This window comes from Ambystoma mexicanum, chromosome 1q, assembly GCF_040938575.1.
Source record: "Ambystoma mexicanum isolate Mex_15411 chromosome 1q, UKY_AmexF1_1, whole genome shotgun sequence".
In the NCBI taxonomy this organism is placed as follows: Eukaryota; Metazoa; Chordata; class Amphibia; order Caudata; family Ambystomatidae; genus Ambystoma; species Ambystoma mexicanum.
The window spans coordinates 1065206086-1065219709 of NC_090922.1; the positions used below are offsets into that span (position 1 = coordinate 1065206086).

Below are 13624 nucleotides of genomic sequence, written 5' to 3' on the forward strand. Positions count from 1 at the left end.
ACATTGCCCAGTGCACAGAGATTCAAACCACCCCATACCTGGAGACTGTCACCATGGACGCTTCCCTGGAAGGCTGGGTAGCCCACACCAGGCATCTGCCTGTGGCTGCCAGAGGAGAATGATCTCCATATCAACATCCTGGAACTACGGGTAGTGTTCTGGGCCCTCAAGTCATTCCTTCCGTCTCTGAAGGGCAAGGTGGTGAGGATCTTCATGGACAACACCACCACAATTTTCTACATTAGGAAACTGGGGTGTGGGGAGGTTACTCAGTCCCCAGCGCTCACCCAGGAAGCGCAGGACTTGTAGTGCTGGCCCGTCGGACAAGAGATGTTCCTTGTTCCTCTTCACCTAGTGGAGTCAAGAACACTTCAGAATCCCTCAGCAGGGAATTGCGCTCCTGCCACGAGCGGGAACTTCGGCAGGACCAGGTGGACCGTATCTTTGTCAAGTGGGGCAGGCCCCAGATTGACAGCGGCACTCCAAATGCCAGAAGTTTGCCAGAAGATTCCACCAACTGTGGAGCCGGGGGGACGCGTTCTCCTTCCCGAATCGCCAGGCGTGGCCGAGGCATATGTGGTACCCAGACTTTCGCAACCTGTCACTGTCTACTCCGGTCAAGCTTCCAGTAGTTCCGATCTCACCAGAGAAGAAGGCACAATCCTTCACCACGGCACATGATCGTTAAACCGAAGGGCCTGGTTCCTGTAGCCCTAGAGTTTGGAGGATAGGAGTTGCCTGCGGACTGTAGCAAGCTCCTCGCCAAGGCCAGGGCGTTGAATTTAAAGTGCTATGGTCACAAGTGGAAGCGCTTTGCTACATGGTGCTGGTCTCAGAAGATTACCCCCCGAGGGTCACAGCTCTGCAGATTCTTCCATACCCTCTCTCTCGCTATTCTGGGCCATGGCTGGACTGGTGCACACCTCTATCAAGGTACATCTGGCGGCTATCTGGCGCTACACCAGGTCTTCAGGAAGATCTTCGCTTCGGTCTCATCGACTCGTCAAGGAGTACCACAAGACTTTTTCGATCTTTCCTGCTGGTGAAGGCCCTTGCCCTGGTGTGGGAACTCAAACGTGGTGCTGAAGAGGCTCATGGGTGCCCCCTTCGAGCCTCCGCATCAGGCCATTCTTGTTCCTCTCTTGGAAAACTGCTTTCCTTGTGGCCATCACCTCTGTCAGGATGGTAGGTGAGATCCAGCCCCTGTCCTGCAAACTGCCATGCCTGATTTTCCACTATTCGAGGGTGGTGCTGCGTACCCATCCCTCTTTTATGGCGAAGGTTATGTCGAAATCCACCTCAACAAGCCTTTGGTGTTACCCGTTTTGTTCCTGAAGACTTCGTCACTGGCTGAAAGGGCTTTACACTCGCAGGACGTTGCTCGTGCCATGAAGTTCCACGTACACGCGCAAAGTGTTTTCGGGGGACTTCTCAACTGTTCGTGAACTTTGGTCCTGTGAACCATGGGAAGGCCTTGTCCAAGGCTTTGCATCTCAAGGTGGCTCTCCGGCTGCATCATGCACGGTCATCGGTTGGCGAACCGGCCGTCCAAGAGCCCAATACACCAGAGCGATAGCTGCGACGACGGCCTTTCTGTCTGGTGTGCCCCCTGCTGGACATCTGCAGGCGGCTATGTGGAGGTCCACGCACACCTTCACGAGATTTCAACTGGGATTTCAGGGAGGAGTCCAGAGTCGACCAAGCAGTGCTGCGCAACCGGTTTGCCTGAGGCAAGTCCGTTCCAGAGGTAATAGTTGATTGCTTCTGTTGAGCCTTGCCACCTCCTGTGGTTGTGTAATGTTCTACTGCTATATATTCTTAAGAAAGTACAAGTAGCAAAGTGACACACACGTAAAATGATATATATATTTATTTATAATATACACAAGGTTTAAATAACATTCTTTAAAAAGCTGTATATACTAGTAACATTCAAAGTTAGGATTCAGTTTTTGAGACAATACAAGTTTCTTATGTTAACGCATGTTCCAGCACACAGTGACTTCAGTAAAGTTCATTATTAAACTTATTTCAGTTACCAATTCAGTTGAGCTGTGAAAGGAAGGACAGGTTAGAATAAGATTTGGAACATACTTTCAACAGTTTGTGAAACAATTACAATCTCCTAAAGGGAGTCAGGTAAACTTTTTGCCCAGCAATAATATTGTCAACAATTTTATAACCTATGAGGGAACAAGTACTGCCTAAGCCAGTAGGTTCAGAGGAGTGCCTTTAGGGAGGCAGGACAGCCAAAGTCAATGGACAAAGTCAATAGTTTTGATGCACTGCTTAGATAAAGTCATGACAAAGTTAGTACGTTCAGAATAAATCACAGTAACTCAGGTGAGCTACATTGTAGAGAGCACAAGCTGTTGGGCCTGTGCAGGTGAGTTGAGATTAACTCCAAAAAGCACTTCAAAAGTTAAGAAGCACAATTTATGGCTAAAAGGTGAAACCTTCAAACCCCCCACAGGACCTGTGATTCGAAGAAAAATATTCCAGCTGGATTCCTCCTTGCTACAGCTTGGCAGACCCTTGTTCCTGAACCTTGGTCGTGGTGGCGAAAGGGAGGACGTCTGGAGGGCTCCTGAAGCTGTACTCTGGAGGGGGACTCCCCGGCACCGGGATTCATTTGTTTCTGCATCACTTCAGTGTTTTGGTGCCTATATCTTGGTGACCATGAAAAAAGAAAACGCTGGTTGGGAGAAGCTTGCTCCCTCGGTCCTGGACTCTGGTGAGGGGACCCTGGATCAAGATTTCCTGCTTCTACAGGGTCCTCAGGACGCCCAAGAGGAGATTTGGACGGATTCGGACTTCGAAAGACGATGCACTTGTCAATGGTCACAGGACCCCAGGTATTGGGCCTCTGCAGCTCTGGTGAGGCACAGCAAGTCGGGGGGGGGGGGGAAGTTGTGCCAGATGGAAGCTTGTTTTGAAGCTAGTTGGTCCCACCAGCCGAAGGGAGGAAGTTGTCCCATAAGGGTTCCCAGTCAATATGAAAACGGTGTCAGCACAGCTTCACCGGGCGCTTGGTGGTCCAGGAGGGTGATGCTGGCATCTCTTCACATCTACTTCGGATGTTCCTCTCCAGTGGTCGACTCTGCCTCTAGTCCCAGTGTTAGGCAAGATTGTATGTAGTAACCCTGTGGGAGACTACACCAGCCTTGTCCTCTTGGCAATAGGTAACCCAACCTTTGGTATAGGCCTGTACTACACAAGTTGGTAGTGTGACTGAGCAGCCAGGCTTATTTTAAGAGGGGTCAATTTGAGCTATCGGGTTGCAACATAGTTTTACAGTGTCAAGTATTCAAATAACACTTGTACTCAAGGTTTCTTGGTTGTTAAAGTAATAAATATTTAGTCAGTTTTAAAATAAGCCTTCTTTAGAAGGGAGCAATTGGCAACAATATAAATATGCTTCAAAATGCACTCCTTCATTTCAATAAATTAAGTAGATATCCTTTTGGGATGGCACACAGATTTCCTACACCCTGAGGTGACTTCAATAGCTAGGACACTGGACATTAATATAGCACTTGTCACACTTAAATGGTAATGCTGAAGTTGTCGCAAAAAGGGAACAGTTAGGGGAGGAAACAATGGTTAACAAGTTTCTCAAACAGGTAAGCACTTTTGAACCCCCTCAATGCAATGTAGATGAACCCTTTCCCATCTATACAAGTAACGTATGTATGCCTTTTTGGAGGGACGGTTAAACACAGTCGAAGGTTAAGAAGAGTCTTCAGGGAGCCAGGAAAGCCAATGTCAATTGAGCAAAGTCTGGGGGAGCTGAGGCACTTCTTGAAGATTAGCATAAAAGTCTTGCACAATGTTAGAAAGTTTTGTTGTAAAGGAGATCACTGTTGGGCCACAAGCTGGGAAGCTTGTGAAGTGCAAAGCTGCAAGCAACTCTGCAAAGGGCAGCCAATGCAAGTCTCAACTGAGAGCAAGCAAGCTACACAAAAAGAGTTAAGTGCCCCTTAGTTCACAGTACCTTGAGGCTGAAGAAGGTGGTCCAGGCTTCTGTATCTGTTGTAGTTCCTGCAGATCCTGTTGTTCCTGGGCCACAGTCATGGGGACAAGAGGGAGGATGTCTAGGGACTCCTGCACTACGGTTTGAAGGTCGGCATCTGCAATGGGCACAGTTCAAATCAGCTGTACTTTGCGGTTTCAGCTACTTGCAAATAGCACCACTGCGGTTCTTGGACACCTTGTGGACTTTCCTTGCTTCTGTGGTCCAGCACTCTGTTGAGGTGGCTCAGGCTTGGTCAGCTCTGATTCGAGGGCGTCCGGAGGATCTTCCTGGAGCTCGGGGTCTGGTTTAAACTATGTACTCTATTCTGGTGTTTCTGTCCTCTGGCACTCGGTACTTGCAGCAGCAATGGAAGTACAGCCAGCAGAGAGAGGGGTGTCAGTCGAGTTCGTCTTGGGGTCCATTAGTCCTACCCACCCAAGGGGAGAAGCCGTCCTTTTCGGGCTTCTCTAGTCGATGTCAAAATAGGAGCTTCAGCACTGCAACATGGCTTCACCTGGCAAGCTAATGGTCCAGCAGGTGCAGCAAGCTGCTCTACCAGTTTCTTTATTCGGTTCCTTTATCGTTACCATTCATTTGTAGCCTAGCTGTCACTCACACAGCAGGGTGTCTGTCCTTAGCCAACCGGCCAATCACCTTTTGGGTCCATTCCTGCAACCAAGGAGACTAAGCACAGGGAGTTTTGGGCACCTCCCTTGCTTCCTGCCATGCCAGACACACTGGAGTCACAGGCGGGCTTCACCAGGGAACCCGCCAAAGACAAAACGAACAAAGGGACCAAACTTGCTTTGGTGTGCAGAGTAAATCTCAAGAAGGGCCTTTCCAACAAGAAATGGCGAAAAAAGAAGACTGGGGGGACTTTTTGACAAAATGGCTGTTAGGCAGAATCCAGGGCAGTTCCCTTAGGGAGCACTACCCCAGATTAGGACTACAGGTGAGAGCAATAAATCCCCTTTGGTACCACAAAGATTTAGTTGGTAGCTGTGGCTGAGCAGTCAGACTTATCTCAAGAGGGAGATAAGCAGTATTCAGGGTTGACACAATAGGTAGTACAGTACTATAGGGCAAGGAAACACTGACCAAAGTTTTATATTAAAAAGAGAATATATATTTATTTTATACACTTCTAAGTCAACACATAGATCACAGTTAATAAAGTAAGTTAAGTTTAGTCAAAAGAAAAGCATATACAACTCCCTATTCAAATGTAGACAAGTTTGCGGTATAGTGAAAACTGAGCAAAACGGCACAGCGAAAACCTACTACAAATGGCACTCTACCAATTCAACGAAAGGAAGGGAAAGTACAAGTTAAACCGAAATATCTTCATACACCCCCTAGCAACTGTTCCCTGAAGTTTTGTGAACAAGTAATGCACAGTAATTCTGCAGCCAAAAGATAAGTAAATGAAAACTGAGCAAAATGGCACTCTACAAATTAAAACAGTAGGAAGGAAGAGGGGTTTAGAAGATTTAGGTGCATCAACACATTTCTCATTGAAAACTAATCTAGTGAGAGCAGATCTAACAAATCAGCCAGAGTCAAAAGGCCTGAGCCAGAGTCGGTGGTACAGGACCAAGAGCTTAGGAGCAAAAATGTTCTTGTAGCTGCAGTCAAGTCTTTAGTATAAAACTTTTGAAGAGGTAGATGCGAGGTGAAAGACAATGTTAAGAGAGAGGGCGGCTGACCCCACAAGTAGTAAAAGGATTTAAAACACCTTTAGGGCTAACACGGAGAAAGGGCGGCCTGGCGGAACAATGTACCTTAAACGTGGAGAAGTGGCTCCTGCGGAGGCGGTTGTTCCTGGTAGTTCCAGCAGGTTGAGGGGTCCAACAGAGGAAGAGAGGCTCCCGTCGTGGAGGAAGGTTCGAGTCGCTGCACTACCCAGGGATGAAACCAGCCGCGGTGCTGCCAAACGAAGTTTAAAAGGTATGCTCCTTTTCATCGCGGTCTGGGTCAATAGCTGCCTGGCTAGCTGGTCTTCAAGTGCGGGGCACTGTCGAGTCGACCAAGGCAGGTCAGAGGATGCGATAGGTGAACTGGTTGACCGCACCAGCTCAAGGGAAGGAGGCTCCTCTGCTGAAGATCTCCTCTCGTTGTGTGGAAGAAAAGTGGTGAGACGATCCGGCAGGGCTTCACCGGTGGTGTAGATGCTGAAGATGTCTCTGGCTTCTCTTCCCTTCAGTTCCGTAGTTCCAGTGGCGACGTCTTGCTCTTCCAGTCCTCAGGACCCTGCTTTTATGCAAAAAGATCCCATTCATACAGCCTAGTTGTCACACACACAATGGAGTGGTCATCTTGGCGGGAGACCCTCCAGCCTATCAGGTTAGAGTGCGACCTGAGTTGCGGTGGCAACTCTGTCCAGGGGTTCTACTCCCCCTCCCAAACAACAGACCCACCCCAGACTCAGTGGCGCCGAAAGGACGAACAAAGGATCTCCGACCTAGGTTAGGAAAATGGAGTAAGACTCGAAAGAAGTTTTATGAAAGGTCTGGCAAATAAAACCTACCGGAGTAAAGTTAATAAAAAAATAGACCGGTGGTATGTTAGAGGCTGTCGGTAAAAGTGGTAGCCTCGAACAATGGGAAAATCCCATAGAGAAATATTTGCGGTTGAAAATAAAAGGTAGTAACCACTGCCACCAGCCAGAAACTTTGTAGAGGGGGACCTTAAGGTACCCTCTCGAAATGAACATAGGGGAAAAACTATTAACCCCTTCCAGTACTTCCATATTAAGATGGGGTGTACTGGTTAAGTTCATAAAAATCGACTAGTAAAGTCAATGGGGACTTGACATGCCCTGGGACACAGTAGTCAGTCCCAGGGTATGGAGTCTGTTTGGGGGTTGCTACGACATCCCTGTGTCACGGCACGTGCTGTGTGACACATGTGCATAAAGATGGTTCCTATGGGTGAGAGAAAAGATCCCATAGGCATTAAACACAAAAATAGCCCAGAACACACATAGAAAAAATGCCTAAGAGTGGGAAAAAGAGTCTCACTCTTCGCAGGTAAAAAGCAACACACCCGTCAAATCCAGCAAAGCTGCTGGGGGACTCTATAGGTAAGGGAAATTAGCCATAAAATGAGAATTCTCCCTAACAATGGCATTCATGGATGCTATACTGCAGCTGGGAACACAGCCCGCTGTATAAATGCACAATGGTAGGAAAAAGTAAACCACTGCCACCAGCCATTCATTGTAGAAAGGGTAACGCAAAAATGTTACACGAGAAGTTAGACAAAGGGGATAGTAACCCCTCCAGCATCCTATTGTAAAATAGTGTGTGCTGCGTCTATGAAGAGGAAAATGCAAGTAAAGTCAATTTCACTTTACTACTCTTGGAAACAGTAGTTACCCAAGAGAAGGTATTTAAACCTTTGCAGGAATCCAAAGGATTTATCTGTGACACTGCACTGAGGGTGCTGTGTGTCACAATGTAAAATGATGATGCCCATGGAGTTTGTCAGACTCCGAACCAAAATAAACACTGTTCAAATCAAACAAAAATGCATGAGAGAGTGGGGGGAAAAAGGTCTCTCTCTTCAGGATACAAATTCAAAGCCCTAAAGTCCATCAAAAGAGCTTTGGGTCTCTAAGGTAGAAGGGAATTAGCACATTTCTGAGAATTCTCCCTAATGCTCAGAAACAGTCCTTTTTATGCGATTCATTCTTAGCCGAGGCTGTCAATCACACAGCAGCCAGCTGACCAATCGGGACTCGTTTCACTCGGGCACACCTAGAGACAAAGGACAGGGATGTTTCGGGACCCTCCCTCACTTCCTGCCTTTCCAGACACACTGGCGCCTGGGCGGGCTTCAGGGCTGAAGCCAGCTAAAGGGAAAACACACAAAGGGCTAAAACCGGTTTTAACTAACAGAGTAAAAGCCCCGAAGAAACAAATAGAAAATGGCAAAAAAAGGAGACTGGGCGCCATTTCAGAAAAAAATTATCACCCATGGGTGCTGTACTGCAGCTGAGGATTCAGCCTGTGATGGAAATGCAGACTAGTAGTAAACGTAAACAACTGCCACTAGCCATTTTAAGTAAGTTAGTGGAACAAAAGTTTTAACATAAGCAGTGGGAGAGGGAATTACTAAGTGGTTTGTGCTGGTCCCACAAAGAGAACGATAAGAAAGACGGGGATCATCTTACTATTCTTGGTGCCAGTAGTTCACCCAAGAAAATGTATTTAAATATTAAGAGAAGTCCAGGGGATTTCTTAGTGGCACTGCACCTAAAGTGCTGTGTGTCACTATACAAAAAGCATATGCCTATGGCGTTTGTCAGACTCTTTATTTTCTTTTTCTTCTTTATTTGGGTTTGGTTTGTACATAAACCTTAATAAACATTTAAAAGATCATAATAATGTTGCATACATACAAAATAGTTCTAACAGTTAAAACCCTAAAAATATACATTCAAATCACAATCTCTTCCATTAGTTTATGCAAAATAGCAAATGTGCAGTTCATCATATTAACATGTGAAATCAGGACTTTCGAAAATAGCAACCTGCAATATTACACAAAATTAAAAGTAACATATGGACATATATGCCCAGATTTCGTCTTCAACTTTTAGATGCTGATCCACATTCATAGTCTGAGCCTCAGTTTGTGACCCATTTTAACATTCAATGCCAAAGTGCAAAACAACTGTAAGAAGTAATCTGTATCAAACACTTAAACGTAATACTAACCATCCATCAGGGGAATCAATTCATCAACCATTACACTTAATAGACGTACAAGTGAGATAACAAGAGAAGTGTTTTCGCCCCACATACATCTTGTCCAAAAAAGTCCCTAGAGAACCTGTTCTCCCCAATATTAAATTTACCAAGTACTTGCATTCTAACATGCTCAAAATAAGAACATTCAATAACAAGATCTTTCATAGTCTCAAGTTGGTTATTGCAAAAGCAAAAATTACAAGTACCCGTAGATTTTATAGCAGCTCTGGATTTTCCAGTCTCATAATTTCATTATTATAAAATTGATTACGTTTAAATCTAATGAGCAAGCTTTCTCACAGGGAAAACAGAGAAGATGCGATAATCGCAGAATTCTCTTTTTATGTCACGACCACTGCTCCTGGCCTGAACTACCTAACCAGATGGGCTGCATCTAGTACCCCCATCAAGGCCTCAGGGGCCTTAACATTTGCTCCCAGACTCACTTGGAGTCAGACCTGGCGCCTTTGGCGCCAGGCTCTTGTGATAAGGCATTAATCTGGGCCCATAGGGCATTGTGCAACAACATGGAAGCTTCCGCATGGCTCAGTTCTTGAACTGAACCATGCGGTCTAGCATTTTGAGGGTGGCAGGCCCAGTGATACCTGGGATACCTGCAGGCTATATAAGCCACACCCAGACTCCAGCACACGCTTCGCGTTGCTCTGCCTGTGGCAGCGTGACGTTCACCGCGGTCAGCTAGCATCTTTATCCACACGCCAGCCCTGATCACCTGCGAGAACAAAAGGAGACATCATTAGAGTTTGCTTACCACCTGGGAGCAGCCCCAGCATTCCGAACGGACATCTCTGCGGATCTCGTCCATCAGAAAGCCGCTACTCTGGAAAGGAAAGGAAAAGACAGAGAAAAGCAACTTAGTAAGCGTTTACTTGGACATTCAGAAAACATCTCTTACCGGCATTGAGTGGAAGGCCAGGTCCCGAATCCAGAGTACCAGCAAGCGGTCCACTCTTTTCTACTTACCGCTCTTCATCTGCTCAGCACATGCATTCTGGACAGCATTGCTACTTGCAGAAAGACAAAAAGGTTAGCACAAAGAAGCACATAGCGCCGCGCACTAATTTACCATCTTGTGCACAAACCTGCGCGACATCATAAGAACAGCATCCACACCTACAATATAAGGAAGAGAGAGAAGGGACAATTACAAAACAAGAACACATTCACAAGACAGACTTACCTGAAGAAACAGAGTCGCTGCTGGCCTGGACCCGTAGTGTTGCTCCAGTGAAGTTACTAGGCAGTGCCAACTAACCCAACGCTCCGTTGCTTGGAGAGGCAGGACAGAGAGTGCTCCAAATCAAGAAGCAAGGTGAGAAAAGCACCAAGGGGAATCTAGGGTCCGGAAGGGAGGCGGTTCCTGTGCCACCAGAGACAATTAAGCTAAGTTTTACTCCTATATTTCAGACCTGGTCTTCAGCCACACGAGGGTCAAAGGGGGAAAGGTCCAAGAGTGCAGCAGTTCAGACTGGGTGACGCCGCCGTGGATACCAAGTGAGCGTTACATTTTACTAAAACAAGTGTATTCTAGATACTTACTATACTACCAAGAGCTTCAATCGTATAAATCTAGTCCTAGCTATAAAGTTTATTATTTACCTGAGGTGGACGTGTGATAAGATCATGATTTACATCCATCTTGTTCATTAGTGTTCATTTTTGTTTCAACCCGTACTAAAGAAACTGGATACGGGGTGGGTTAATCATTTTTGAGTAATTATTCAACTGTCTCCAGTGATATCTAGAAGACAGAGGAGATGCACCAAGTTCATGTCTTAGGATAGAGTGGGCAATGAATTAGCCAGTCCCAAGGTTTGTTTCCAGACACAACCCTGAAGTAGATCCAAAGTTTTGTCTGTCTACGAAACACATGTCGAGACCATATAAAAAGATCGATTCAACCTTGAGAATATAAAATTCTATTGCCGGCATAACAGAAAATGTGCAGTATTTTCTGAATATAATTTTCATCTGGGAAATAAGTGGTCTTAATTTTTGAGTTGGAGTTCTTCCACATGGATGAAATATCATAAAGATTGTATCTTAGATGGCGTAATTCAGGTGTACGTTCAATTGTGATGCCATCTATCAACCATTTGAAAGAAGTAACCTTTTTCCTGTCTGTGAAAATTACTATTTTGTATTTGCTAGCATTTGGATGTAAATGATATTTATGAGCATATGTCGAAAACATTTGAAGTTTATTCTGCAATCCAAAGGGTGTGTTAAAAGGTCATCGGCAAAAGCTGACCAATGAATAGGGAGTTTGCAGAGTCCGATGGGAAATATATTATGTTGCCAGATTTCGTTCCGATCGCACAATAGATTAAAAAGGGTCAAAGCCAAATTGTAGCCTTGTTCGACTCCTGTAAAGGTCAGTATTTTATCCGTTAGTGTACCTTCTTGGTTAATTCGCACCCTGTAGCATGTGTTATGATGTAGCATGGAAATAATGGGAATTCTGTGTGGAGAAATGCCAATCCTTGTCATTTTTTCCCATAGTTGATTGCGTATGACAGTCAAAGGCTGAGGTCATATCAAGGGATGCCATATAAACTGGTCCACTATCGTTTTTCTTAGTTGTTTCAATTATATGTGAAAGCATGGTAGCATTCAGAGCTGTACCCATATTCTTACGGAATCCTGTTTGGAAATGCGATAGTGTCATGATCTTGAATGAAGCTATCAAGTTCATTGAGAATCAGAATAGAGAACACCTTAGACGACTCATCCATAAGAACGTTCGGCCTGAGGTTTGAGAGCTCAGATGGATTTCCCTTTTTAAAGATGGGTATGATGATGGGATAAAAGCCATGACTCTGGAATATGCTTCGATTTGAAGATGTTTTCATACTTCTCTTTTAGAATAGAGGCCCAGATGTGAGTCTGATTTGAGTACACATGATGGAATCCCATCAGGTCCTGCAGCCTTTGATTTGTTGTTTGTTTATTGCCCCTCGATATCCTCCAAGGACCATAAACAATGCCCCATTACAGAGGTGTCAAGGTTCTTGTATGATACATCCGCATATGCTGATGGTATTCGATAAGCATGTGTCTGATTTTTCCAAGCGTCCGCTGAAAAAGAGGAATTCACTGTAACCGTAGAGGTATTTGACACACTTCTTATCATTGCCCAGATAGATTTTGCATGCTGCTTACACAATTGATGAATCATTTTCTGATTGTCAGCAGTGTGTAGCTTGAGTATAAACTTTAATTTTATTCTTGTGTCTGGGTGATCTGTTTTTTACAGCTTGTGTATTGTTCAACTGACATCACAACGGCTTTGATATCCCTTAACTTTTAGTTTTTCTGTCGTTTTAGGTTTTCATTATCCAAATTGTATGTGTGCTTATGTGGCTGATTACTTGACAAACTTTTTCTTGCCAATTTAGTTTGTAGTGATTTTATGATGGTATTATTACGTTCCTCTGTTTGTTGAACACCCATTCCATGATAAAGTACGTCTTACTCAGATCTGTTGTGTCAATTGTCTGCATACGTTTGTGTTCCAATGTGTACAGATAATGCTGGACGTTCAAATTCTAAAAGCACTAATACAGGGACAATTTCATGAGTGGTGTGTTCAAGATTCACATACAAGTTAATAATCATGTGATCACCTAAACCAGGATTGCTTTTTGTCACTGGTTCACAAGAATTAAGTAAAATCGTGAATACAATAAAATGGTCTAGATTGGATTTCTGAGAACCCATTTGCCATGTGAAAGTAGGTTCTTGGTTTGCCATCTCCACAATATGATGTCGCAATCCAAAAAGTATTTCACTCATCTTTTCCAGTTTGTCAGACTCCATAAAACAGTCAAACACAAAAATCCCAGTCAGGAAAAATACTTCAGTGAGACAAAGGTACCACTCAATCAGGAGTAAAAGATCACAAGTCCTATGTCCAGCAAAAGCTGAGGGTTAAGGTTGAAGGGAAATTAGCACAGTAATTAAAATTCTGCCTTAACAAGGACTGATCATTTCCCCACGACAAATGAGCAAAAGGCCAGGAGTGAAGCTGAAGGCTTCACTTCCCTGTAAAAAGTCACGACCGGTTCAAAAGCAAAATGTTTTGGGGTCCACAGATTGGTCTCCTCTGGTACAACTGATCAATCTGGACGTGACTACATAGCTGGGTGGATGTGGAAGCAGAGGGCAGGCATCCTCCTGGTTTTTTCAATTTATTTTATTTTTAAATCCTTTTTTGGGGGGGGCGGAGTGATATTTACTGTTAATCATGCGGCAAAATAAGATTGCTTCCTTCCATAAATTCTGGTAGTGCCCATAAAAAAAGGCATAGTAAAACATGTTAACCTTATTCAATAAAACATTTTATCAAATGTAGACACTTCCTTGGCTGGCTTGGTGGCAGAGAATTGGCGAAATATGGTCTTAATAAAAACACTTGTACCAGAGCATGCTTTTTAACTGCAAAGTCAAAAACAAAGACTGATATTTAAATGTATTTCTTTTTTATAGGCTGGCATTTACCTGTTCCTTTTGCCAATACCGAACACTTGAAGAAAAGGAAATGGAAGCTCATCTGGCAAGTGCTACTCATAAGAAAACTTTGGATCATATTCAGAAACAAACAAAATTCAGTAACGTAGTAATGGAGTTCTTGCATGTAAGTTTTTGTTTGAAGTCTGTGTAGACTTCCTCCTAAAATTACTTATAATGCACCCACTTTGTGACCGCCATAGCCTACATTTCCTCACCAACACATTGATACTTATGCTAGTTTGATAGATTTATTCTTGAAATGTAAATGGTTCTTTCTAATAAGGTTACAAAGTGAGTTATGCCACGCCACCCTTCCTTTCCT

The 13624-nt window shown here is 44.4% G+C and overlaps 1 protein-coding gene across 4 annotated transcripts in view; it reads left to right on the forward strand.

Annotated features, from left to right (window-relative positions):
* The window catches only part of LOC138541496 (DBIRD complex subunit ZNF326-like), a 1377506-nt gene that overhangs the window by 341979 nt on the left and 1021903 nt on the right, over positions 1–13624 (forward strand). For all 4 annotated transcript variants that reach the window (XM_069641765.1, XM_069641762.1, XM_069641763.1 and 1 more), the window contains one exon: positions 13279–13426. In XM_069641765.1, coding sequence (XP_069497866.1) covers positions 13279–13426 — 148 coding nt within the window. The remainder of the gene's footprint in view (positions 1–13278; positions 13427–13624) is intronic.